This window comes from Manis pentadactyla, chromosome 1 (assembly GCF_030020395.1).
Source record: "Manis pentadactyla isolate mManPen7 chromosome 1, mManPen7.hap1, whole genome shotgun sequence".
NCBI lineage: Eukaryota > Metazoa > Chordata > Mammalia > Pholidota > Manidae > Manis > Manis pentadactyla.
Genome location: NC_080019.1, coordinates 204,700,940 through 204,728,321, shown reverse-complemented (window position 1 = coordinate 204,728,321; position 27,382 = coordinate 204,700,940). Strand labels below are relative to the sequence as shown.

Sequence of the window (27,382 nt, the reverse complement as noted above, 5' to 3'; positions counted from 1 at the left end):
ATCTCATTTAATTGTCACAACGACCCTAGCCATTTTTGTCTTCATTTGCCTATGAGGAAACAGAGGCACCGAGAGAGTGAACGAGTTGCCCAGGGTCACACAGCTGGCCCGTAGCCGAGCAGGGCTGCGGTGTGGGGAGTCCGGCTGCAGAGGCAGGGCTCGGAGCTCCTGGGCTAAGTGACTTGGTGTTGGTTGATGACCAAATGGAAAATTGTATCCAGGGTCACAAACGGGGGGCACGCCATTTAGCTGAGGAAACAAGGGAACACTAGAGTGTGAGGAGTGTGTTTCACTTAAAGCAGTAGGGAAATGAGCTTCTAGAAGAATGTTTGGGAAGCAGTTTTGGTGCGGAAGGGGTGGGATGGGCTCTGCTGCAGGGCTGCCCCTTCCCCACCACCCGCCTTCTGGTCCATTTTGGAAAGGATCCAGTATTTCTGTTATATTTTTTAGCAATTATTATATTTATATTCTGTGAATTCCCCCCTTTTAGTGCTTTTGCTCTTTTATGCAGAATTTTTGAAAATCAAATTGATTGAGGTATAATTTATGTGCCATAAAATTTATGTAGAAGTGTACTTTCTTATGAGTTTAGACAAATTTAACCATTACCACAACAGATTTCCATCATCCCAAAAGGTAAAGATTTACCTTGGGGTCCTTCCTAGTCAAATACTGCCCAGCCCCAGGCAACCAAGGGTCTCTTTATATCATTTCAGATTCCGTGTGTATTCCCATAGTTTTCTGTTAAATTTTTAATCTTTATTTTAATCGAGATATAACTAACATAAAACATTGTATGAGTCTCAGGTATACAATGTGTTGATTTGATACATTTATTTATTGCACTGCGATCACAACCTTAGCATCAGTTAACACATCTGTCTCTTCACAATTATTATTTCTTTTTGTGGTGAAAAACAGTTAAGATCTAGTCTCTTAGCAGCTTTGAAGTTCATAACAACAGATGATTGACTGTGATCCCTGTGCTGTGCATTAGATCTCCAGGACTTATTTATCTACTGGTTGCAAGTTTCTACCCTTAGACAATTATTCCCTATTTCCCATAACCCCTGGCCCCTGGTAACCACCATTTTATTTTATCTTTTTGAGTTCAGCATTGTTAGATTCCACATACGTGCGATTCTATATGTAAGTGAGCCCATATGGTATTTGTCTCTCTGTTGGGCTTCTCTCACTTGGCATACTGCCCTCAAGGTCCATCCATATGGTCACAAAGGGCAGGATGTCCTTCTTTCTCGTGGCTGAATAATATTCCATTGCTTGTACATCCCCCCGCCCCACCCCCAACCATGTCCATCTACTCACCCACAGACAGACACTTAGTTTCCACATCTTGGCTGTTGTGAACACAGCTGCAGTAAACATGGCAGCACGGCTCTCTCTTCAATATCCTGTTTTCATTTCCTTTGGATAAACACCCAGAAGTGGAACTGGTGGATCACTTGGTAGTTCCATTTTTAGTTTTGTGAGCCATCTCCGAACTGCCTCCCACCGTGGCTGCTCCAATGTGCAGCCCACTGGTAGCACAGCGGCTTGCCTTTGCTCCACATCCTCCCCAGCACTGATCCCTCATCTAGATGACAGCCGTTCCCAGGTCACGGGAGGCCTCACCGTAGTTTTGACTTGCATGCCCTCCCCTACTCCAGTGATGTGCGCCTTTCCGTGTACCTGTTGGCCATTTGGATGTCTTCTTTGGAAAACTCTCTACCTAATTCTTCGGTGCATTTAAAAATCATATTGTTTGTTTATTTTTTTGTTTTTGAATCATAAGTGTTCTTTATTTATTTTGGTTGTTAACCCCTTATCCGATATATGGTTTGCAAGTGACTTCTCTCCCATTTTATAGGTTGCTTTCTCATTTTATTGTTTCTTTTTTGCAGTACAGAAGCTCTGTAGCTTGGTATATCCCCACAGGTTGATTTTTGCCTTTGTTGCTGTTGTATTTTTGGTGTCATATCTAAAATAACTCACTGCCAAGACCAATGTCAAGGAGTATTTTTCCTGTTTTCTTGTAGGAGTTTTACAGTGTGAGATCTTATGTTTAAGTCTTTAATCCGCTTCATTAATTTTTGTGAGTGGTGCAAGATAGGGGTCTAGCTTCATTTGTCTGCATATGGTTATCCAGTCTTCTCAATGCCATTTGTTGAAGAGGCTAACTACCCTTTTCCCACTAAGTGCTCTTGGCTCCCTTGTCAAAGAATAACTTACTGTAAGTAAGTGTGGGGGGTTATTTCTGGGCTCTCACTTCTGTTCCAATGGTCTGTGTGTCTGTTTTTATTCTGTGCCATACTGTCTTAATTACCATAGCTTTATAATATAGGTTGAAATCAGGGCATGGGGTACCTCCAGCCCTGTTCTTTCTCATGATTGTTTTTGGCTAGTTGGGGTCCTTTGTGGTTCCATACAAATTATTTTAGAAGTGTTTTTTTGAAATTCTATGTTAAGTACTCTTTTGTTAGGCTGCTTTTGCTCAACATAGCATTTTTGAGATCCGTCCATGGTGTTGCATATGTCAGTAGTTTGTCCCTTTTTATTACTGAGCAGTACCCCTTTCATGAATATACAGTAATTGTTAATTCACTCACCTATTGATAACTGAATTGTTGCCAGTTTCAGACTCTTATAAATAAGGCTCCAATATGTGTTTATGTGCAAGTCTTTATGTGGACATATGTTTTCATTTCTTTTGATTGATCACCTAAGATTGGAATTGCTGAGTTATCATATGATGTAAATATATGTTTAATTTTTTAAGAAACTATCAAACTGGTTTTCAAAGTGGCTGTACGGTTTGCTGTTCCCATCAGCAGCGTAGGAGAGCTCTGGTTGCTGCGCACCGAGGCCAGCTCTGGGAGCGGACTGTCTTCTCATGTTAGCCATTTGGGTGGGTATGTGGTGGTAGTTCATGGTTTTTATTGAAGTTCTCTGAGGACAACGGTTGCTGAACATGTTTTCATGTACTTATTTGCCATCTGTGTATCTTCTTTTATGACATTTCTTTCAAATTTTTTGCTCATGTTTCTACTGGGTTATTTATCTTTCTCTTGTTGAACATAAGAGCTCTTTATCTTTTCTGTACATAGGCCTCTTGTCAGATATCCATATTGCATATATTTCCCTCATATCTTTGGCTCATTTCTTCATTTGCTTAAACATTGTCTTTAAGAGAGAAAATTTTTGAATAAACTGGCTGCCTTTTGACAAAGTCTAGTTTATTTAACTTTTTTATTTGATGGCCCATATTCTTAGTATCCAAAGAATTCTTTGCCTGTTAAAAGTCTCATTAATTTTTTTTATGTTCTGTTCTAGACGTTTTATCTTGTAGTTTTTACATGATTCATTTCAAGTTAGTTTCTGTGTATGGTTTGAGGTTAAGGGTTGAGATTCATTCTCCTCCACATGGATATCTAATTGTTCCAGTGCCACTTTGTTGAAAAGACCGTCCTTTTCCGTGGAATCACCTTGGCATCTTCCCTGGAAGTCCCTGACTTACGTGTGTGCTGGGCTACTCCTGCCTCTCTGCCCTATCCTCGCTTTGGGGCCACACGGTCCGGTCCCTGTGGCTTTATACAAGGTCAGGGGCCAGCGTCTGCCTCATGCTGTGATCTCTGCCAGTCAGGCCTGGAGACAGGGCACAGTTCTTGAATTCCTGCCTCTGGGGTTGAAACGTGGCCCTCTCATGGTATCTCCAGGTCGCCTGCATGGGCACTGAAGTGCTATCTCTCACCAGGTCAGGCCGGTGTGTTTGGATCCTGTAGTCACCTCACTCTGGGGCTCTGCTCCCCCAGGCTTTGCCTTCCTCTCTTACCCCTCCTTCCAGCTCTGACCCCCAAAGCCCTTTGAGGTAGAGAACAAAAATGCCAAAGTGTCTGCCTCTCCAGAGGGCACTTTTCAGAAAGTTTCCTAAGGAACTGAAAAGGACTACATGATGGAAACCATTTGCAGCCTCCAGCACAGCCATTTATCTCAATAACCATTTCATGTAAGATGTAGGCCAAACACATAAATCATATCTTTAAAGAAAGTGGTGCCACAGAAATTGCCCTGTATTTTTACCACCTAATTTGAAAAACGTGTTTTAAAGCCGGGAAGAGAGCAAACAAGCCCAGGGCCGGCCGCCCGTCTCCCACATGCCCCCGAAGGAGCTGAAGCCCGGACTGTGCACCCTGCTGTTAGTCATCCTCGGCCTCTGCCTGGCATTTGGTGCCGAGGAGCTGAGAGCCCAGACCCAGGCTGCTCCTCAGGGTGTGCACTTGACTGACCCCCGTCGCGGGGCTCGGCGGCGCCCTTGTCTTTAGGCAGTAAACACTGTCACAGCTCGGAGACTTGGCACTCCGTTAAGGACCTGCCCAGAGGGAGGCCGCTACATACAGCAGGGGCCCTGGCCGCCTTGCTGCTGGCTGGGAATTCCAGGGCCTTCACGGAAGCCTCACTGAGGAGGCCAGAGTTAAAGCAGCAGCATTTCCTCCGTGGCAGGAGGTTTCTTACTTTGTTCTCAGCACTTCCTGGGAGGGAAAAAACAAAAACCACGGGTGCTGAATCCCTGTGCACGGGCCGGGCAGGTCTCTCCCTGCAGCCCAGTGCTCACCCCAGGGTCCCTGAAGCCCAGCTCTTTACACGGAGTCTGAGGCATAGCAATTCTAAAATGAAGGACAAGGATTTGCGCCCAGGATTTCCCCACTCCAAGGTTACTGTTCAATTTTGTTTTACTCCTGGCTGTTTTTTTAACCATGCATGTGTGTTTCTTCTTTATATTCATACATTTCTGATCATTTTCTCATGTCATTGAAACTTGCTGGATAACATGTTTAATGCCTGCCCAGTACTCGTCCTACACGTGGGCCAGGCCCTCCCGCGCAGTCCCCCTGGTGGTGAAGGGGGGACGGGGTCCTAGCCCGGGGTCAGCACTTCTCTTTCCCAGCCCCCGGCATGGGCTGAGCCTCCTGTCCCCCTGGGACACGCCTTCTCCCCCTGCCTCTGTGCCCCTCTGCCCAGGCCTCGGAGGCCCGTTGCAGCCCTGGCGGGAAGGTAGAAACAAGCAGCCCTTCCTTAGGAGGATGTCATGGAGACCCCTGCCAGGGGGTGTTGCCACCTGAGGTCGGAGGAGCTGCAGCCTTGACCTTGTCCTCCCTTCCTCCTCCCGGCCTAGTAGCTGCTCTCAGCAGCCTGCTGTCTGCGCCTTCCCCTCTCAGCCTCCGTGAAGACGACACCCCCTGGGCCCCTCTCTCCAGGGCATCCTGTCCCTGTCTCTCTCTCCCAAGTGTCAGCTGTGTTCTTGGTCCTTTGCAGTGAACTTAGGGGTTACTGGGCCCCCAGCTCTTCCCTGCATGCAGGCCTGGTGTGCTGGCCTGTCTTCTCCTGGGTCTAAGGTCTGAGGCAAGAGGCCGTTTGTTCAGATCTCCCCCCTTGTCAGCTGCAGCCCTGAGCATCTTTGGGGAAGAGAGGCTGGGCTGGGGGACAGAGGCCCCGAAGGTGGCGTGCAAGCCACATGTGCCGAGGTTCTGGCCTGCCTCCTCCCTCCCGGGGCCTTTGATTGGCTGCGCAGCCAGACGGGGCGTCCTCCCAGCCCCGCCACAGGGGCCGCGGTGCCCATCCTGCCGCCAACACAAGCAGGTCACCTCTCCTCTCAGCCTTCTGCCTGCTTCCACTCGCCTCTGGAGCCCCGTTACTTGCATCTTACCAGGTGCCCTGGCCTCAGCTGTTTCTCTCTAGTAAAACCTTAAATCGTTGCGAGGACCCCTGCTGCAGTGGGGGTGTGGTGTGGCGCCCACTGGGTCCCCAAGCTGGCACCTTGGGGGTGGGAAGGCTGGTGACAAATGCCCCAGGCAACAGGGAGCTGGTGCTGTGCAGAAGTCCCAGCACCCCTGTCCTTGGCTGCCAAGGGTCTGGAAGGCTGAGCTTGGGGCCGGGGTTCCTGGACAAGGGCTGGGTCTTCTTCCTCCCCCAAATCTGGTGCCCAGCAGAGGCAAGGCTAGAGGCAGAGAGTGGGTGCCAGGCAGGGCGGCAGCAGGAGGGGAAGCATTTCCCCCCCACCCAAGGAGGGCAAAAGGCAGGCAAGGGGCCCTGGCTGCAGGGACAAACACCTAGGGCACCTGAAGTCCCTGCAGGATGTGGGCAGGGGGTGCCCGGGGTGGCCCTCATCCTCTGGCCAGCCCTCCTTGTGTGGACTGTGCCCTCTGCCTGCCCTCCTTGGCCCGTGCCACCGGCACCTGCCTGCCCCAGCAGCTCACCACAGCCCCCCTTGGCCGCAGGGGCTTCTGGACCCTGGGGCACACGCTCTGCCCCCCATGCTGTGGACTTGCTATGAGAGGGCGCAGGCATATTCCTGGTCTGGCCCAGTCCCGGTGGTACGACGGGTGCTCCAGGCGGGAATCTGGGAGGTGGGAAGTCAGAACCTGGCCCTTTACCCAGCGGCACCTCCTGCTGCCCTCCCCAGGCACGTGCTGCATGAGTGGCTCCAGGAGCAGCTTGGTCTCAGGGAGCCCAGGGGGTCCCCCAGCCGCTGCGTACAGTGTGTGCTCTCTGACCAGCACCTGTCCTGCGCTGGGGCCCCAGGGAGTCCAGGCAAGAATTACCCTGTCATCCTCTCCGCATTCCCAGGGTCCGGTTTGGGACCCTACAGGCAGGCCCAGGCCCAGCAAGGGGCGGAAGAGCGTCTGTGGGGTGAGCCCAGGCCTCCCTTGGAAAGTTGGCCTGTGGGCCGCTTACCTCATGGGCTCCTGCCAGAGTCCCCAGCAGCCAGCTGGACTGAGGGACCCTTTTTTTCTTTACTGTTTGATTTTTTGGTATTATGTTCACACCAAGTTTCCCTTTCTTATGTCTACTGGGGCATCATACCCACAGCAGATGGTTCTGAATCACTGTTCATTCAAAAGCTATGTGTTCGGCCAGGCTCTGTGCGGGGCAGGGACACAGGGAAGCAAGACACGACCCTCCCCTCGGTCCCCCGGGGAGTCAGGCAAATGCGCAAATTCAGACGTGGTACCAGATTCCAGCAGGGGCTCTGGAGGAGCTGAGGTGGTTGTGAGGCCAGAGAATGGAGGGGAGGCCGCTTTAGGTGGGTGACCAGGGAAGATGCCAAGCCGCCACGCCAAGCAGGGCGTCCTGGGTGGGGGTGTCCATGTCGGAGGAGAGCGCGTATGCAGCAGCCCCGAGGGGTGAGCGCCCAGCGTCCTGGAGCGAGGCTTGGGGAGGCGGGCGGGGCTTGGGCCCAGGCCTCGTGGCCCAGAAAAGAGCATGGATCGCACCTTCCCTGTGTGAAGGGTGCCAGAGGGCTGGGCAGATGCAAGGACAGCAACGGCGGGCGAGCGCCACCCAAGGATAGCAGAGTGTACTGTCTGCCCGGCATGCAGAGCGTGCAGGCGACCCTGAAGGCGGCTCCGCCTTCCTCCTCAGGCCCCCCAGGTGTCTCCAGTGGGGCACCAGGCGGAGGCCCACGCAGATGCCCGGGCTGAGGGAGATGCGGCCCACAGCCTGCCCTCCGCTTCTCCCCACTCAGCTCCTCCTGCCAGGCCACCTCCTCCCGCCCTTCCTGCCCCTGCCCCTGCCCCAGACATCGGGGAGCCAGCACAGGGGCATAGCACAAGCCCCACTCTGCCCTCTGGGCCTCGGCTGACAGCCCAGCCTGGCTCGGCCCTCCTGTGGGCACATGGCTCTCTGGCCCGCTGGCCCCCAAAATCTGTCTGGAGCCGTTTTAAGGGCGAATCCTGTCCTCTTCCTCCCCTGGTCTCAGGCACCTCCTGGAAGTGCTCAGAAAAGGCTTATAGAATTCCAGACCCCCACTCCTCATAGAAGAAATGGGGTTCATGACACCCACTGTCCCCGTGGTTTGGCGGAAGTTACTGACCACCTGGACAGGCAGAAAGTGCACCCCTCCCCACAGCACCCCACTGCCCGGGAAATGTTTTCTGAGTGAGTGTGCACGAGTGAAGGAATGAGTGGCTGTAGCGGATTCGTTGCCAACAGGAAGGCCTTCATTCTTCGGCAAGTGTGCAGAACCGTGGCTGGGCAGGCTGCAGGGGAAGCCCAAGCCTGGGCCCCCTGCAAATGCCACCCCCAGGGCTCCCTGCCCTCTGCCTCTCCCAGCAGAAAGACACGTACTATGTGGGTCCTGGTGAGGTGAGGAGGTACGGGTGGCAGGACCACGCAGAGGCCTGGAGACGTCTGGGTATTGCCATATTTATATTAAAAAGTGAAGAAATGCCAAACCAGATTTCAAAAATTGTGGTATATTTTAAATGTGGTATGTTTACATTTAACAAATGGATGCTTTGCACACACACACATAAATATAACTGCCATTCACAGGCTAATTACCGTGTTTATAAAAGACCTTAGGTCATGGCAGGCTCCAGGCACTGTGGCCCAGAAATGGGACACAAGTTTGAAACTGATGACAAACGGCTCCTCTCAAAACGTGTGTCTTGTTAGGAGAAATGGAAAGGGAGCCCTTGGGGCCCTCTGGGGGTGTGTGGTCTACCCATACATTCTCCCCGGCCCCTCATGGCGAGGCCCATAGCTGGACGGTCTGCCTACTGCAGAGGGGAGGCCCAGCATGGCTGCCGGGCAGCAGCCTGGGGACAGGGCAGTGGGGCTCAGGCTAGGCTCTGACCCGGGAGGCCGCCCCCGGGAGCAGCACGGGCTCTGAGCCTCAGGGCAGAAGCTCAGGCTCACCACCTGCGAGGTCAGGGCCCTGCAGGCGGGCCTGGCCTTTCGCCTGCCCAGGGCTTACCCGCCGTCCTCATGTGCTGTCGGCCACTCTGTGCATCAGCACGTCAGTGTTGGTCCAGGAAGCAGGCTTTGTAGACCGTCCTTCATCGTTTTTAGAAGGAATTATGATTAACAAGAAGGCAGTGGTGAGTAAAGTGGAAACAGCCTCTGCTCTACCCCTTACTAGCTCAGCCTCCTTGACAAGCTGTTTAATTTCCTGAGCCTCAGTTGCCTTCTTTGTAAAATGGGAGTGGTCACCCCAGTTTCATCAGGCTTTTGAGAAAATTGAGTGCAGGCAGGTGTCTGGCTGAATAATATTCAGCTGTATGGACAGATCACGTTTCCCATTCATCAGGTGGTAGATGTGTGGGTTTCTGCTTTTTGACTATTACAAATAATTAAATATTTGTATACAAGTGTTTGGACATAATGTTTTCATTTCCCTTGGGTATACACCTAGGTGGGATCGCAGGGTCATATGTTGACTCTGTTTAACTGTGTGAGGAAGTGCCAGACTGCTTTCCAAAGTGGCTGCACCATTTACATTCTCCCTTGCAACGTCTGAGCATTCCAGTTTCTCCAAGTCTTCACCAATATTTGTTATTCCCTGACCTTTTGACTAAAGGCATCCTAATGGGTATGGAGTAGTCTTCCCCTGTTGTTTTGATTTGCATTTTCCTGACGACTGATAATGTCCAAGTAACTTTTCATGGGCTTCTTAGATATTTATGTCTTTTTTGGACAAGTTCCTTTGCTCATTTTTTAATTGGGTTATTTGTCTTTCTATTACTGGGTTGTAAATGGTCTAGATATAAGTCCCTTAGTGTATATATGATTTGCAAATCGTCTCTCCGTCTGAGTTGTCTTTTCACTTTAATAGTATCTTCTGAAGGACAAAAGTGTTTTGTTTTTATTGTTGTGCTTTTGGTTTCTTTTTAATTTTTCAAATATGTAAATATTTACCTGATTCTCAAAGCAAAAGATATGCCCCAGGCAGCCTCATCTCCATTCACCCACCGACTGTAGCTTGCCATTCAGTATCTGGTCTATCATTTCTGTGTTTATGTTTGTGAAATTTTTTAAGGAACATAAAAATATTATTTTCACTTCCTTCTGAAATGGTGACATGCCACACTCTCCATTCTTGTTTCACAAAGCAAACCCTGGAAATGGCCCCCTAGTGCTCACTGGGCGAGCTCTCACTGCATTTTAGGGCCACACTGGTCCGTGGTGTGGCTGTGCAGTGACGGGTGTATTAGCTGGTTCCCATCTGAGGCTGTCGGCTTGTGTCCAGGCCTTTCTCCTAACGGCCCATGCAGCTCTGGATATGATTTGTGGGAGTGTATCTCTAGGCTAGACTCCTGACGTGAGCTTGCAGGGTCAAAAGTTAAGATAAGTCATTCTGTTGGACAGCGCCAGAGGGTCCTCTGTAGGGACACTCCACCCCACTAGCATTGTAGCAGTGCTGGTTTCCCAAACAGAATGTATCACAAAGCTTTGGGATTTTTGCCAATCTAAAAACTGAACTTTATTGAGGCATGACTTACGTGCAATAAAATGCACCCATTTGAAGTGCATAGCTTGGTGAGTTGTGACAAATTATCTCGTTTCGGTTACCATAGATTAGTTTTGCCACTTCCAGAATCTCATAAACACATTGTACACGGTATGTGTCCTTCATGTCTGGGTGCTGGCTAGGCATGGCACCTGAGACCCATGTGTGCCGCTGCACACCAGCACTGTTTCTTGATGGGGAGTATTTGGCTACGCAGCACTTGTTTGCCTACCAGTGGACATGTGGGTGGATTCTGGTTGTGCCTACTTTGAATAAAGCTGTTAAGAACATACATTCTTGTCTCTCTGGGGCCAGTAGGAGTGGAATGGCTGGCTCCTCCCAGGGGAGTGTGTGGTACCTCCTCAGTCGCCCAGATCTCTTTCCCAGTGCTGTGCCGGCTCGCGCTCTCACCAGGCGGCAGCACGAGCTCCCGCTGCTCCGCACCCTCACAGACCTTTGGTGTTGCCAGCCTTTTCAGTCTGGCCATTCTACAAAGTGCACCATGGCGCCTCTCTGTGGTGTAAAATGTCCGCATTTCCCTGAGGAGTAGGATGCAGAACATCGTTTCGGGTTCTTACTGGCTGTTGTAGCTCCTCTTCAGTGAAGTGTCTTTCACATCTTTTGCCCATTTTTTTTTTGTTTTTTTTTTTTTGAGAGGGCATCTCTCATATTTATTGATCAAATGGTTGTTAACAACAATAAAATTCTGTATAGGGGACTCAATGCACAGTCATTAATCAACCCCAAGCCTATTTCTCAACAGTCTCCAATCTTCTGAAGCATAACGAACAAGTTCTTACATGGTGAACAATTTCTTACATAGTGAATAAGTTCTTACATGGTGAACAGTACAAGGGCAGTCATATCACAGAAACTTTTGGTTTTGATCACGCATCATGAACTATAAACAATCAAGTCAAATATTATTTGTTTGATTTTTATACTTGATTTATATGTGAATCCCACATTTCTCCCTTATTTTTTTAATAAAATGCTGAAGTGGTAGGTAGATGCAAGATAAAGGTAGAAAACATAATATAGTGCTGTAAGAGGGCAAATGTAGATGATCAGGTCTGTGCCTATAGACTAAGTATTAATCCAAGCTAGACAAGGGCTCTTTTGTCCATTTTTTGACAGTCAGGTTCTCTTTGAGCTGTAAGGGTTCTTTATATATTCTGGGTATAATCCTCTTATATACACTGTATTTTCTCTTAGTCGGTGGTATATGCCCTTTCATTTTCATAGCAGTATCTTTCAGAGAACAGAAGTTGTGATTTTTGTGAAGACCTGATCAGTTTTACTTTCCTGCTTGGTATATTTTGCATCCTAAGAAACCTGAGCATTTCTCTTCCTTTGAGTAAGGTTGAGCATCTTTTCTTGTGTGTTAAAAAGCCTGTTTTAAAAAGTAGTTTTATTGGGGTTTTTTTCGGTTTTTAAGAACAATTTTCTACTGGTGAGATTAGCCTTTTATGTTTTCTCCCAGTTTGTTGTCTCTTTGACTTTGCTTGTAGTTTTTCCATGCAGAACTCCATTTGTGTTTTTACATAATGCAGTGTTTGTTCTTCTTACATATAGGCCTCAGGTCATGGACTCTGTGCTCCCAGATTATAAAGAAATCCATCTACGTTTACATCCAGTATTTTTATGTTTTCACTTTTTCTCACATTTAGGTCTGTTCCATTTGCAGTTGATTCTGATGTACAGTAAGAGGCATGGAGTCAATTTTATCTTTTTGCAAGTGACTATCCATCATCCTCATATCATCTACTAAAAACACCATCCTTTCCTAAGGATTTGAGATCACATTCCCCAGACCTTTATCATTAAAATACTAAATTTCTGTATGTACTTGCACATTCCATTCTCTTGTTTCTGGACTCATTTTGTTCCATTGGTCCATCTAGTCTCATGCTGATGCAACCCTCTCTTGATTATGACTTTATGACATGCTTACACACACAGTGGGGGAGCCTTCTCTTTTCAAAGGTTTTCCTGTATAACTTGCCTCACTCCAGAAAAGATACTTGATTTTTTAAAATTGAGATTGTGGTGAATTTATATATTAACTTGGGAAAAGTCAACATCTTTATTGCTATTGAGTCATCCCATACAAAAGCATTAGTTTCAGTTCACTTTTGGTAAGATTCTTGTGAGGACTGTTGCAGGGCTGTTTTGAAGGTGGTGATGGTTGTCTCATATATATAGAGAGAAAGAGATGTCGCACATTTCCTATTAGGTTTATTCCCTGGTAATTTATCTTTTTCTCTGCTCTTAAAATGGGTTCCTCTCTTGTAATGTTTTCTAACTGGATGTCATTTGTATATAAGAAGGCTGTAACTTAACGTTAGCTGGCTATCTTACTGAACATCCGTCATTGTATTCATCTCAGCATGTGTTTTCTTGGGTTTCCTAGGTATACTTGAATATCATCTGCAAAAATAGATAATTTCTTTCTTCCTTAGGGTACAAACATTTTTAAAGTTTTGTGTTACATATTGCCAAAGCTCTTCTTTTTAGAAATGTGCTACTAATTTATATTCTTTCTGGAAGTGTTTTGCCATACGCTTGTCAGCACTGAGTATTAACATTTTTTAAATATTTGCCAATTTAGTACAACCTTCTTTCATTAAGAGGGCCTACACGGGGCCCCTTCTCTCCCAGGTGCTGTGCCAAGGCTGAGGGTACAAGAGGGAGCAGAGCAATCCTGGCCCCTCTGAGAGTCCATACTCAAGAGGGGAGGAGACAAGTTTCTTCCCTTAGCTCTATATTGAGGAATGGTTGCACAATGTGATATTTTTTAAGGTACACATGATGATTTAATATGCATATACACTGTGAAATATTGCCACAATCAAAACCTACTCTTAGTACGTTTCAAGTATATATTTTTTATTATAATCACCATGCTGTCCATTAGATACCCAGAACTTACCCCACTTGTAAGTGAACACTTGTGCCCTCTGATCGACATCCCCAGCCCCTTGGCAATCACCCACCGACTGTCTGGTTCTAGAAGTTGGGCTTTTTTTCAGATTCCACATTTAAGTCAGATCATATGGTAATTGTTGAGGCATAAGTTTCTGGAGTTTTAAAACGAAGATTGCTCTGTCTTCCTGAGCCTGGCAGATGGGAAAAGGGCTGCCCTCCCTGGTAGAGAAACCCATCTCAGCCCAGGAAACTCATTCTGGAAAATCAGAGAAATTATGCAACATCTACCCTCCCACCTCCGCACCCCCATATGGTCCCATCACTCAACCCTCTGGCCTGTGCCAGGAGCAAGGGGCAGCACCAGGACCCTTTCCGGCCCCCTCCACTGTGTGCAGAGGTGCTGGGCACCCTCCCCCATGGAAGAGATGGCCAAATGGATGGAGGCTTCTGCTTTCCCAGAAAGCCTTGCCCTGAGCCTGGACCCCCAGGCCCTGGCTAGGGGCTCCCTAAGTAGGCTGCAGAGGTCTACAGCTCCCGCCCCCCCCAAGGCTCAACCCCATCATTCCCCCTCATGCAGCCCTTTTTTGTTCACTTTTTCCATTCATCTGTGCACCCCCTTACTTGCTGTGTGATCCTGGACAAGCTGCCTTACCTCTCAGCTTGTCCACCTATACCTGGCAGGCTGCTGTGAGGACTGGAGGGGGGAGTATTTGTCCCAGGTCTCCAGAGCACAGGGGCTGCTCCAGAGATGTGCTTACTGAGTGAGTGAAAGAATGGATGAGTTCCCCAGTGGGATGTGGCGACTCGTCTCCACACCCAGATGGGCAGACCTGGAGGGTTACCAGGTCCGGAGGCCCGTAAGTGCAGGCTTTGCTGGGAACGTGGGCTCCCTGCCCCTTATTACCAACCCCCACCTGAGGGGACAGGGCCTGCCTGGCCACACTGGGGTCACTGGACCCGAGAATTAGCTCCTGTACCCCCCATCCTATTATCTTGGGACCATAGGGTACAGGTAGAAATGGAGGGGTGGGTGTGAGAGGCACCCCTCCGCCCCCCGCACACCAGCTCTCAGCCGTGGTGGCTGGGGCCTCAGGAGACAGGAAATTTCCTTCTCTGTATTTATTTTCTACATCTTTGATTTTGAAAGCCAAGCTGGTGTTGATATTTACCTTGGCTGGGCCTCCCCATCTCCCTGGGCCCAGCGCGTGTAAACATGATGTTCTTTCTCTCTGCTCTGCTAGCGCTAAGGTGGCCTTTTGCAACCAATTCTAGGAATTTTCAAAGTCTGAAGGCATAAGTTCAGGGACCAGGCCCCTGGGGAGCGAGGAGACCCAGGACCTGTGTGCTGGCCGTGGGCTTGGCACCCGGGAGCCCTGCAGATGGCCAAAGAGCGAGCCAGGCCGGTCAGGGCCCTGCCCGAGGGCACACTGAGGAACAGAGGCAGGATCTGGGTGTCTCCACCGCCCTGTCCTAGGCCACATGGGGATGGCGAGCGGAGGGCTTTCTCTCCAGGGATGGCCAGCTCTCTAGTGTTTGTCTGGGTGGCACCTGGACCACAGCTGACAGGCCACCCAGGTGGGTGCCTCCCCGGCCTCAGGGAGCTCGCCTTCCGGAGGGTGGATGGGCAGTGAGGAGGGGGCAGGTGGAGAAGAGCTGATGTGGGATAGTGGGTGGTGCTGGTGAGGTGAGGGGTCTTCACTCGGCTCACCAGTGAGGCCCTCAGCAAGTGATTTCACTTCTCTGAGATTCGGTTTCATTATCCAAGAAAGGAATGTCAGTCCCTAGTGACAAAGGAGTTGTGAGTCCCCCGCCCAATGTCGTCTGCAGACGGGAGCTGCTGATCCTCTTGCAGACATCACAAGTGCACAGGGCGGAGACAGCGCCTGTCGGCACCCGGGCAGCTGCACACCCTGAACGTCTCCTCTTCTCCACGCAGATCTGGGACATGAGTGACGATGAGACTGTCTGACGGGGCACCGGCTGCTCCTGGGCTGCCTGCTGGGGGGCTCTTGGTCGCTGGAGCAGGACTGCTATCCCAGGACGGGAGATGCTGGACCCTGAGCCCCTGAAGACTGCCCACCTCTTGAGAACTGGGGCCTACCTCCTGCTGCCCAGGAGCTTCTGGTATTCTCTGTCCTCATCCTAGCAGTTCTGAGCTGAATAATAACCTTGGCTTTGGCGTTGCCGCTGATCTGGGACTCTACTCCCCCAACCCCGAGCAGTTCTTTTTCTTGTCACCACACGTTTGATAGTCAAGCTCCGAGGATTCTTCCTGCCGCCGTGCTGGGAGCAGCAGCAGAGGCCCCGGGCGGCACTGCAGGCCTCCGTTAGGGCCACTGAGCTGCGGGCAGGGCAGGGTGGGAGGGACACACTCATCCCAGGAAGCCAGAACTCCACACGGGACTGCTGTGGGCAGAGCCTCTGTGCCTCCCTGTTCAGAGGACGTGCCCAGGGCCCAATCCTGGCATCTGCCGAGGCCCTTGGGGCCCAGACTCCTGAGCCTGCTCGCCTACAGCTAGGCGAGGGCTGCCTGCTCCCCAATCTGAGGGGCTTCCTCATGGGTGGCTTGGAGCCCCGACTCCAGTGTGTGGTGGGGCGGTTGTCATGTGCGTCTATCTTGTTCTGGGGCCAGGGGGTCACTGGCGCTGCCTTGCCCTGGGTCGGCACGTCCGCGATCCTCCCCAGAGCCGGGTGTGGAACGGAGAGGGAGGCACCCTTTCTGCGCACAGGCGTCTGTCCTAAGGCCTGGAACCGAGGTCATGCTGAGTGTGAACCTGACTCCCCGAGAGTAGGACTGCTGCAGGGTGGGTGTTAAATGATGCTTCTCAGAGTAAGATAAGGTTAAAACTGCAGTTTTCCAGCCCCTGCGGGTCTTAAATAGGGGCACCCCCAGTCACAGGGACAGGGCCAATGAGCCCCTCCACCCTCCCCAGGCCTCCCGTGCACCACAAACAGTCTGTGGTTTAAGAGCACTTTATTATTGTTCTTAAGGCTACTTTTAAGTACAAAAAAAAGATGGCCTGCCAAACCTTTTTTTTCTTCTTCCAGGAAAAACAGGCCACAGAGAATGGTATATTACAGATTTACAAACATGGAGAGAATGGTCAAACGCACTGCGGGTGGTGGGGCTCTGGGAAGAGCCGTGCTGGACTCCGCCCGAGGCCCCTGAAGGGTCCTGCCTATCCCAGATAGGGAGGCCCCGGCCCCCCCAGCGTGACGCCCTTGGGGCTGCCGGCCGTCTGGGGGAGCCGGCACTCCAGAGCCCTCCGTCAGCGGGCTGGCCTTCTGTGGCGATGCTCAGTAGCCTGTAGCGGTAACAAACTGGTGGCTGTTAAGGCAGATGCAGTGTTCTCATAGACTAACTGTGTTCCTGCACTTTTTTACACACAAATCTACGACAAAAAAAGATCAACTTTTTTTCCAAACAAAAAAAAATGAATGATTACAATAGGAAAGGGAAAAATTAAATAGCTACATATCATTAACAAATTAATTGTTCTTCAAAAAATACCTACAAATTTCTCTGTACATTCTTTACGCACAGCGTAATGATGGTCTTAAAGTTACCTATATAAAAAAAGTGTTCTCAACGATCTTTCCTACAGAAAATATAGGGGGCCTGAATGTGAAAGCCTGGAAGCCCGGTTAAGTGGGAGTGAAACGCGTGCAGGGCAAGAGAAGGGCTTTTCTTTTTGCCTTTTAAAAGACCTGCAGCCACCCTGTGACTGCAAGAGCGATCCTCAGACCTTGTCACCCACCCCCTGCCAATTTCACAATCAACCAGCTAAACCGAATTCTCCTGAAAACCAGCCTTGAGGACTCCCCTGAATCCACACTGCCCTGCAGGTGCGGCAGTCAGGCCCTGTCACCTGGCCAGGTGACTTCCTACACCTTCTGGGAGGCAAGGCAGGACTGCAGTGCAGGCAGCCCGCAGGGGTGGGGGCGGAGACGGGCGATCACCAAGCCGAGGAGCAGCTGGACACCCACAGTGGCGTCTGTCACGCTGGCGTCAACCTAAGGTCTAGTTAGTAGCTGTTACTACATAGCACACGATGATAGCAATGCAGCACTGCCGGCAGAACGTCCGAGGAATGTATACGGCCTTGGCCCAGCATACGAGGAAGCATACAAAATAACCTACAGAGATTGTCAGGAGTCTGCTGTTCAGCCAAGAGTTCAAGGGTGCGGTTTCTGCAGGGAGGGAAAGTGGAAGACACGAATCCCAACTCCCCTGGGAGGCACTAAGGAGCGGGACAGGGGTGCAGAAAACAAACGGTGAGGTCGACCTGCGGCAAAAACCCTGGTGTGCGCCATCCCGGCCAGCCTGGCACTGCTCGGGAACAGCATGAATTTCGAGTACAAACCTTAGGGGACAACTGGACCAGCAGTAAGAGATCTAGGACTGTAACTAACAAAAATAAACGAATTCTGAACAGAAGCTAGTAAATACTGTCTATACAATTAATAGAAACCAGCTATTTTCTCCACTAGCACATGCACCACAAGGCGAGCACTACGGACCCTCCCACCTCAGCTCCGGCCCAGCTGACCGCACTGCTGGGGAAAACGCCCAGGCCTGGGGGAGGCTGCAGCCCAGTTGCAAGCACCTGAAATCTAGATAAAGACCTGTAGCCGGGATGAGACTTCCCCTTCCACAGCTGTTTTGTCAAAATTAAAACAAAAAAACCCATACAGAAATGTCATCCTTAAACCCTCTGTTTCCTCAGCAGTTTGCCCTCAGCGTACTAGCATCTCACAAAAAGTTGTCAGGCGGGCAACTTTTGTCCTCCAATAGTGCAAATCAGACACAATAGTCCTCTGTTCTCTTCAAGTAGACGCACACACAGACACGCACTGGAAGCAAAGCCACACACACCCAGGTCTCAGGAAGCACACAGCGTCTGGGTTGCCGGCGGCCCAGCCCGCCAGGGCAGCAGCCCTGCGCCAGAGGTTTCTTTGGTACCCGAGGCAGGAAGGTCGGGCGCTTCGTTAGACAATGTTCCGCACGCAATTTCTACAATCATGCTTGAGGGGCCCTGGGGACGGACACCAAGCACGTACAAAACCAGAATGAAAATCCCAGTGACATGGTTTTTGCAAATAAACCATCCTCCCCCACAAACCCCCCCATTTTATTTTTTTGTGTTTTTTTCTCATTTTTTAAGTACTGACTGTTCAAAGCTCAGGCAAACCATGCAGATGGACGTCGTGCTCCAGGGTGGCGCCCCCTTCACGAGACCACAGAGGGGGAGTGACTGTGGCTGACCATGTGCGTGGAGGGGCTGGCAGGCTGGCCCCTGCGTGAGGCCGACTCGGGGCTGTTGGACGCGCCGTCCTTGGCTGCCTTGATCTGAAGCCACGTGTCACCCAGGGCTTTGGCGAAGTGGTCGTCCACGGAGCCCGTGATGGACACTGAGTTGGGCGCCGGCTCCGGCTCCTTGTAGTTCTTGCCCAGGCTCCTGCGGAAGTGCTCCTCCACCACAGGGTCACAGGTGGTGGCTGTCAGGGGGCAGGACAGTGCTCAGGTCAGCTGGGGACAGACGGCCCACCACCCTCCCAGGCAGATCACCTCTCTGAACCTGAAATACGGTGACGTGCTGACCACCCTGGCTTAGGTGCGAGTTCAGGGGAAGAGAGAAGGCATTAAATGCTGGTAGACCTTGCTGCCTCCCAACTAGGGCAAGACCCCAGAGGTCAGGGCCCACGTGCTTCTCCCCTCTGCCCCACCCAAGCCAGGCACAACACTGGGTGCATATGTGCTAAAATAAAACCCACTTTTTCAACCTCAATAAAAAATAAGCTCCAAGGTAGCTGTTCTGGCTGCAGCACAATAGAGAAGGAATACAAAGTCCACCTGACGCCCTGGGGAACGAGGAAGCCCCAGGCCCCCAGAGACCCCCCACATCACTTACAGCTTGGGGCCCTGCGGTAGCTGGCCGGCCCGGCCACGGTGCAGCCGCTGTGCACGATGGGGCAGTGGGAGAGGTTGCAGTTGCGGGCACTGGCCGAGGCGCATGTGATCACTGAAGGCCGGTTCTGGGGACAGGAGGGGGCTGGCATCAGCTGGGAGCAGGAGGACAGCATCCTCACCCCGGCCAGTGAGTCCAGTCCTTACCTCGCCCTGAGGCAGGACGAGACTCCGCGCCCTCCCACACCACCCAGCAGACCCGAGTGCCATCCGCAGCACAACCCAGCCCCGTATCTGTCCGCCCCCAGCTCCTCCGTGTGGGCCACCCGCCACCCTCGCTGCGGCTGACATGTCCACAGCCCTTCCTGCCCAAAGGCAAAGGAAGCCCAGCCCATTTGTCTCGTACTTCCAAACAGTCCAACTGCTGCCCTACAGCCAATCCCCAGAGGGAGCCGGCCTGCGAGGGCTGTGAGGAGCCACCACGGCTGTCCTCAGAAGGTCCCTGCCCTCCCCAGTCTGTGCCACTGTACTTGGGACCTCCCAGCATTCCCAAGACCCTTCCAGCATACCCGGTGGTTGAAGCCAAAGCCAGCTCAAGTGGGTTTCTACTGTGGCCACACAGATCACGGCAGGGATGGAAGAGCACGCCGCTCCTCACCCCATCTGCTCTGCCAACGCGCATGCCCCTTCCCCATAACCGCCCCGCTGTCTGCCTAGCAAATTCCACTTGTCCTTTAAAACCATGTTCATCTTTGCGAAGCCTTTATAACCACCACATTCAGCAAGTAAATTGGCCCTTCCAGGCGTGCTCACAGACACCAGCAGAGTCCCCTCCTCCAGATCACACCTCACTTCACAGACCCTGGTGCAGAACCCAGGACACACACATCTGTGAACCAAACTGGGCTTCTCCAGGTCGCAGCCTCTCCTCCTGACAGCGCCATGTGGGTGAGAAGCAGAGAAGACAAGAGGATGCAGAGACCCAGACAGGTCCTGAGCCAGGGGAGGGAAGGGCATCCTGTCTCCTCTGCAAGCTGCCCCATGTGTGGGCCAGCCCCCCTTCCTCAGCCAGCTGTGCCCACGACCCTGCGCACTGGGAGACACCTGGGGTCCTCCCAGTAAAACTCCCTCCCTTTTGTGCTTAAGCCAGCTCGGCTGCTTTCTGTTCCTTGCAACCAGAGTCCTGAACCAACACAACTGTTGGAAGGTGGGGACTTGTTTGGGAGACAGGGTCACAGAAGCTGAAGAAAAGCCAAGTGTCACAGAATGGATTTAGGGAAACTTAAGACTGAAGAATAAACATCTAGCCTTTAGGTCAGCGCTGTCCAAAGGCAGGGCAGGCCACTCCGAGAGAGAATGTGGCTGCTTCCCGGTGTCGGCACCTGGGACGGCGGTGCAGATGGCCGGTGCCCAAGGCATCCTCCCCCTGCCCCCACCTGTGCTGAGCTTTCCCAGGGTGGAGGCACCCTACGCATGCTCAGTCCCAGCTCACCCGGCTGGCTGCACCCCACACACCCACCTGGAACAGGCCTCACATGGCCCCCAGCCCACCACCCCTGCCAGCACCCTTACTTTCCAGATAGGAAATGAAGATCAGAATCCGGTCACCTGCTGGAGGTCACACAGCCCCTCAGCAGGGCCCGGAGGGCCTGTCACATGCACTGGAGCCAGGGCCGCCCCCATCTTGAGAACAATCCTGATGTTCTCTGTCTCTGAGGTTTATGATGTGTGACTGTATCCTGTGTTCCGCACTTGCTGCCAACTTCTGGGTACCTCTGTACTTTCAGAACACCCCATCCCCTAACCATGAAGTGGGGTGACATGTTCTGTAGCCTCCTCAGACGTGCCTCTGGGGGAACTTTTCCAGTTCCTGGAGGTCGGAGTCACACTTGCCAGTGCATGGAGGCAGGCCTGTCCTGCCTGCCCGTCACACAGAGCTCTGCCCTCGCCCCAGGAAGCCCCCTCCCTGTGTCACTTCCCAAGCGCAGAGCTGCGGACGACACACACACTTCCCCACAACAGCCACCCTGACAGCTCACAAGTGAGCCAAGGCTCCCGGAAATGGGCAGCTACCACTGAGCCGGACACCAGGGCCCATTGCTCATCTCTGCCCTCAGCACGGCCCCTGGCACAGACGCAGTCAGTGTCCCCACAGGAGCTCAGGTTAGAGCAGACTGCCCAGGCCACACAAGGCTGATGCAGGAAGGAGCTGATGAAGGGCTCCCCTGTACACCAAACACGGGGGCCCACAGCCAGGGTGGGGAGGCAGGTTGATAACCTCTTCACCACCAGCCCCAACCTGAAATGAAAGCTCAGGTCAGTGGCCACCAAGTCAGGGAAGCGACAGCCCCAGTACCTGCCCCAGGAAAGCTGTGGGCTTACTCCATGGCCCCTGGCTCTGTCCACCTCGGCCAGGAATCCCTGAAGAACACAGGTGGGAATTCAAGGTTCCCCTTCTAGAAAAAATGCTCAGCAGCCCCACAACACATCCGACAGGTGGGGGCCAGGCACGTGTCAGAGCAGGGCTGGGGAGCGCAGTCACCAGAGCTGGGCCACTGCCCAGCAGTACGCTTTTTACAAAGCCACTGTGATCAAAGTCATCCAGAAGGTCCTCCAGGCCATGGAAATCCACGATGCAGGAAAACTCTAGAGCTCACAGAGTTAAAGGGAGGGCGAGGCCCGCCAAGGGCCCACAGTGGAGGAGGCTCTAGAGGCTCCTGGAGCGCCTCCCACTGGGCCACCCGGGGCTCAAGAGGCTCCACTCCCCGCCCACCGCTGGCCCTCCTCCTCCCTGAAGAGCCCAACCTGCCAGAGGCAGCAGCCAGAGGGCTGACTTCCCTGGTCCTAGAAATAAACCCCTTTTATGCTTGAATCACCTGTGCTGTGGCCCCTGGTGCCCCGGAGTGCAAGCTCCAGCTGGAACTGCCCTCACGCACACTTCTGTGTCTCCAGAGCATCAGAGTGTGTGGGGCACGGTCGGCGCCAGTAAGCATCCAACACACGAATGGCAGCAGTAACAGGGCCCCAGGTTCTTAATCAGAGTAAGTGGCGGGCTAGTGACTAACAGCTGAAACACTGTAGCCCACTTATTTGAATACCTGTTCCTCCAGACTGAAACTGTGATGTAAATGCCCATATACTAACTGGCATCTAGCAAACCCCCTGCACACAGTGGGCATCTACCCAGTTTTGTTACATGAAAGACTGATATAAATGGGAGCAGGATGTCTGGCTCCCACGTAGGATGCACCACGGTTCAGTGGCCTCTTGGCGGTTCCCACCAAGGCCTGGGGCCTGCCCACAAGCCATTATTCCAGACAGAATCGGAGCCGGGCACCAGGAAGTGGCAGAAGCCCTGCGGCAGGCAGGCAGGCGGGTGCCCGCGGTGGGCAGGGCTGCAGCCCAGAGCCCAGACTTCGCCCCTGCTGCACATGGCACCGAGCGCACAGCCTCCTCGCTGTCCACAGTCTCACAGTGGCTGAGGACCTATTAGGTCACAGCCTCAGATTGTGAGAAGTTGAGAGAGAAAAGTCACAGGCTCACGCAGTGTTTCCACCTCACTGCTAGTGCCTCCTTTTAATATCTATTTCCCCAGGAACCCTTTTTATCTACTAAGCAAACTCTGTTTATAAAGTAATGGTTTAATTTCCCTGTTTTCCTTTAATAAAAAAAGCCCCCTTATCTACCAGTCACAGGTTTCTGAGCAGCAGGAGCTAAAAACCACTATGACCACTGACTTTGTAAGATTCCAGCCCAGAGCACAGCCACCTGATGTTTAACATCACCTGTGGGACCTCATAACGGGGAACTGTAGAATTCCCACTGGGGTCACTCCACTGATCCTACAGGAAACAGGGTGGCCCTGGAAGGCCACTAGGAACACACCCAATCCCAGCCAGGCCTGCCCTGTGCAGAGGAGGGGGAGTTACTCACCATCCCCTGCCCCACCTCCCTCACCACCCACCTTCCCGGAGATCGCCCGGCCCCGGGCCAACCCTATGGGGCAGAGGCCTACCTGCTGCCGCTCCACCGGAGTCAGCGTGGGCGAGATGCCCACCGGCCTGCTGGCATCCAGGCTATTCTTGGTCAGAGCGAGGGGCTGCTCCATGCTGAGGCTGGGGAGGGACGCATACAGGTGGCTGCTGTGCAGGCCCATGGTCGGGGCCACGGCGCGCTCAATGGGGCTGCGGCTCCGCTCCCGGGGGTCTTTCCGGCAGTCTCCATTGGCAGTCTTGTTCCTGAAAAAGAGGAACGAGCACTCAGAGGGGATCCCTGGCATCTCCTGAATGGCAAAGGGGTCCTGACCACGTGCCAGGCACTGCACTCTGAGTATTGCATCTCATTGTTCATTGTGCCATGGAGAAGTGTATCGTTGCCATCCCCATTCTCTGAGGCTCAGGTTAAATGCTCGCCAGTAGGTTGAGGAGCCGAGACCCTAACCCAGGTTGGTGGGACTCCAAAAGGCACCCCTCTGCTCTGCAGCCTGTCCCATGCACGGGCACTTCTGCAATAAAGTCCACTCACTTGGAGACTCGATGACGGACCTGTGTGCTCAGGACCAGCCTGGCTGGACGGGGACCTGCCCTTCTGAAGAATGACAACCCACGGTCACCAGGCGCCTCCTGGATGCGAGGTGCCACTGGCATTAGCTGGGTCTGTCCTCCAACAGCAGTCAGAGGGGATGCCACACCCACCCCCTTCCAGATGAGCACACCGAGACTCCGGGCAGTGCTCACAGAGTGAGGTTTCCAGCTGACCGCGGGCCGGCCAGGCATAACCAACTTTGGGAGAGGCCCCCACTGGCACTCACAGAGTCCTCAGCTCCATGTCCGGCACAGGGCAGTGCTGTGTGGAGCCCGCCCAGCTGCCCTCTGACCGACACAGGCTACTGGCCACGTCCAGGTTCCACCTAGCACAGACTGCCACGGCACGGGGCCTGGGCAGCACAGCCGGTGAGTGACGCCACCGCTGCTGGAGGCGGAGGCTCAGCCCAGGTCCCCTTCTCTCCCATGTACTCCAGGGCTTCATTTTGCCCTGGGTCTCAGCCCCTCAAAGCCACCAGGTTCTCTGCTGCCAAAGCCATTGTTTTTAACACGAATCAGCAGGTCCTTTAAGGAAAAATGTGGTGAAGATGGCAATGACCTTTCTCTTAGGGATGCAGATCGTCCTCCAAGCCGACAGGCCCTCACGCTCTGCCTGGCAGATATCCTGGGCTGCGGCCGCGAGACCGGGGCTTGTGCGCTAAGAAACCCAGAGGAAGCAGCAGTCACTGCCTGCCGCCTCAGCTGGCTGAACATGGTAAAATATAATTTGGTATTTTATACATGTGCACATATGCGTGAGGAAGAGGGCGGAGGGGAACTTGCCTTTTTAAATTGTACCTTCATGTGTAGCTGAAGAAATAAAACAGAGACCCGTGTACCTTTTACCTAGTTCCCAACCAGTATCACACCCAGGGTACCAGCACTGGCTAGCAGACAATCCGCCGACCTTCCTGATTGCCTGGTTTGGTTGTATTCACGTCAGGGTAACCTTTTCATAATGCAGATCCAACCACAACCACTCCTGAATTACAATTTCAGCAGCTCAACCCTGTTCCGTTGTCAGTGGCCTCCCAGGCCCTCCCCACTCTGGCCCAACCACCTTCCCAGACTCCTCTCTGGCTCCAGGCCCCCAAGCACTGCACTCTGTAGTCACAACGGTCTGCTTGCCACTCCTCAGATAAGAGGTGCCACTTTATGCCTCTGGGACTGTGTATCTGTATGTACACATATGTGTTTATGAATATACATGCTTGTGTAAATGTATGACTGTGTTTGTACACTGCACATGCATATGCGTGCGTGTTTGTGTATGTGTGTGCGTGACTACATGTATGTGCCTGCCTGCAGCTGTGGCCGCTGTGCTCTGGACCCCCGAGTGCCCCATGCAGACCTTTAACAGAGAACCCATCTCACAGCTTTCGACCATTTCTTCTATGCACCCCCCAACCACATAGGGCTCCTGTGGGTGCACCGTGCCCTGCCCATCCCAGTCGCGCTCTGCCTAGCACACTGTCTGGCGTGGCAGGCCCGTGGCGGCTGTGGACGAAGAAAGAGAAACAGTAGTACATGGGTGAGCAGATAAGGAAAGGCAGGCACCATGGGCGTGGAAGTGTGCACAGGCAGAGCCATGAGGCGGGGCTGCAGAGCCACCTGGAGGGGCGTCCACACGCCCCAGTCAGTATGGGGTCAAGGCTCAGCAGGAAGAGCGTGACAGGTGCAGGCCCCCGGCTGCAGCCCCCAGTTCTGCTGTGCCATGTCTCGGGCACGCCACTGAGCCTGGTGTCCTGCTCTACCCTGTGGTTCCAGTGAGGTCCACCAGGATGGACAGGGGAGTGAACATCACACAAAGCCCATCATGCTGGCACAGTGCAGGGGGGGTCTGTGAAGTTTACTGGGACCAAATCAGTGTTAAGCGTAGATTATCAATTATAGGGTGATTAACTGTTAAAGGCAGAGCATTTCATCTGTGGGTAGATAAATCTACCCACCCCTTTATTCACTGGTTGACTATATAGAATGACTTAAAGGCAATTAGAAATAAATTGTCAGTCTATTAAGACAATCATGGCAGAGTATGTTCTAGACAGTCTAGATGGTATGACCCATATCTGCCATACACATCCCAGCAATTTCCAAATAATTACAATACCAAAAAGAAGAAAAACCTTAGTTCTGAAACAAGCTGGTCTATAATCTCATCTTCCTGTGATGAGTCGGAAGATATCACAGGCCTTTGCAGTGAACACCTGGGGGCTGCAATTGCAGACACCTAAGTCACTGCAGTTCATCTGTGGGGACCTTCCACTTGACAGACTGCAGGCCAGTCAATCCCGAGATACACGGGCTTTTGCACCTAAATGGGTATTTATCGGTAAATGCATATGGATCCGTGTAGGAGAAGACTACATAGTCACACATATTTTTTTGTTCAGTAGAATCAGGTTTTCTTCTAAATTTAGATGAAATCTAATGTTTGACAAGGTACACAGATTATTTCCCTGACACGATCCTCTGCCTCTCCCTTCCCGCCAAAATGAGGTTTCTGGAGGCCACTTACTAAGCTGTGCGAACTCAGGGAATGGGTTCATGGCATTCTGTTGGAATCTGCCTCCATCCAACTGAAACTCCAATTTAGTCAGCCAATGTTAACTGAGTCCTGACCCTGTGAAGGTCAGAGCAAGGACACGACCGGACCTTCTCATGCACCCCTACCTCGGCAGGGGAGGGGCCACAGGTCCCGGGTGAGCGCAGGAGCCGGCAGAGGCTGGAGAGTCGGGCCAGATCATCGCCCGCTGGTGGAAGGGGCGGCCAAGGCCCAGGCTGCATCTGTCCCTGTTCAACACCAAGGTCCCCAGGACATACGTACAGCACTACTGACCCCTGCACCCCACGCCCAATGCCACCTCACGGTGGGCCATGTGCAGGCATGTGCATTGCTCAGCGGAGCCACGGCCCAGTGACCCATGTTAATAGAAGGGGACACCCAGAGTGGCCACGGGCTGTCCAAAGGCACCCAAAGATGGCGGAGGGGAAGGAAGGGCAGTGCCACCCTGCCGCCACTGTTGGTGCTCCCGAGGCTTGCTCTGTGCCCACAGCACACTGGGGAGCAGGGCGAGAGGGCTTTGGGGGAGGCTAACCAGAAAAATGGTCAGCGACATGCGTCATACAGTGGGTGTCACAGCTCAGGACACTGAAGAGCACTGAAAGCAAGCATCTGAAGAACTCGCTGGTTAATTTTAGCAGAATTATACATTACTCACATTTCCAGCTCATGTTCCTGGTTCCCAGAGCTTAAAGACAGACATTGTTTTCCACATCGCCCCCGATGAATCATAACCCCAGGCCCGCCGCTTCCCAGGCGTCATGTGCGCTCCTGGACGGCAGGCCCAAACCACACGCTTCCTGCCTGGAGATCGCAATCACCTCTGTTCACAGGAAACCAGCCGCAGCCCCACCAGAACCTAATGGGCTCCCGGGGGTCCCAACCCGGAGGGCCAGCTGACCGCACCTCCCGGGAGTACACCCTGGGGGCGGCATTTCCCCTGCCACCAGCTCAGGAGAGAAACCGGCAGGTGGGACGGATGGAAGTAAGGGGGCAGGAAAGAAGACGCCTCTTACACCTTCCTCCAGGACAAGGCGTCCGGGGAGCGATCCACTCCCTCCCTCTACCCTTTCCAAGATGAGAAGACAAAACCGTCCACAGGGTCTGGGAAAAGT

General features: G+C 52.6%; 2 protein-coding genes across 8 annotated transcripts in view; one reads left to right on the top strand and one right to left on the bottom strand.

Moving 5' to 3' along the window:
• The window catches only part of ATG7 (autophagy related 7), a 241,262-nt gene extending 225,247 nt beyond the window's left edge, over positions 1–16,015 (top strand). For all 3 annotated transcript variants that reach the window (XM_057506593.1, XM_057506592.1, XM_057506587.1), the window contains one exon: positions 15,150–16,015. In XM_057506593.1, the coding sequence (XP_057362576.1) occupies positions 15,150–15,182 (33 nt within the window). In that variant the 3' untranslated portion in view covers positions 15,183–16,015. The remainder of the gene's footprint in view (positions 1–15,149) is intronic.
• A 155-nt stretch (positions 16,016–16,170) lies between these two features.
• Positions 16,171–27,382, bottom strand: part of VGLL4 (vestigial like family member 4) — a 174,205-nt gene continuing 162,993 nt past the window's right edge. For all 5 annotated transcript variants that reach the window (XM_036911375.2, XM_036911376.2, XM_057506600.1 and 2 more), the window contains 3 exons: positions 23,137–23,359; positions 19,126–19,249; positions 16,171–18,712 (listed from right to left, as the gene is read on the bottom strand). In XM_036911375.2, the coding sequence (XP_036767270.1) occupies positions 18,444–18,712; positions 19,126–19,249; positions 23,137–23,359 (616 nt within the window). In that variant the 3' untranslated portion in view covers positions 16,171–18,443. The remainder of the gene's footprint in view (positions 18,713–19,125; positions 19,250–23,136; positions 23,360–27,382) is intronic.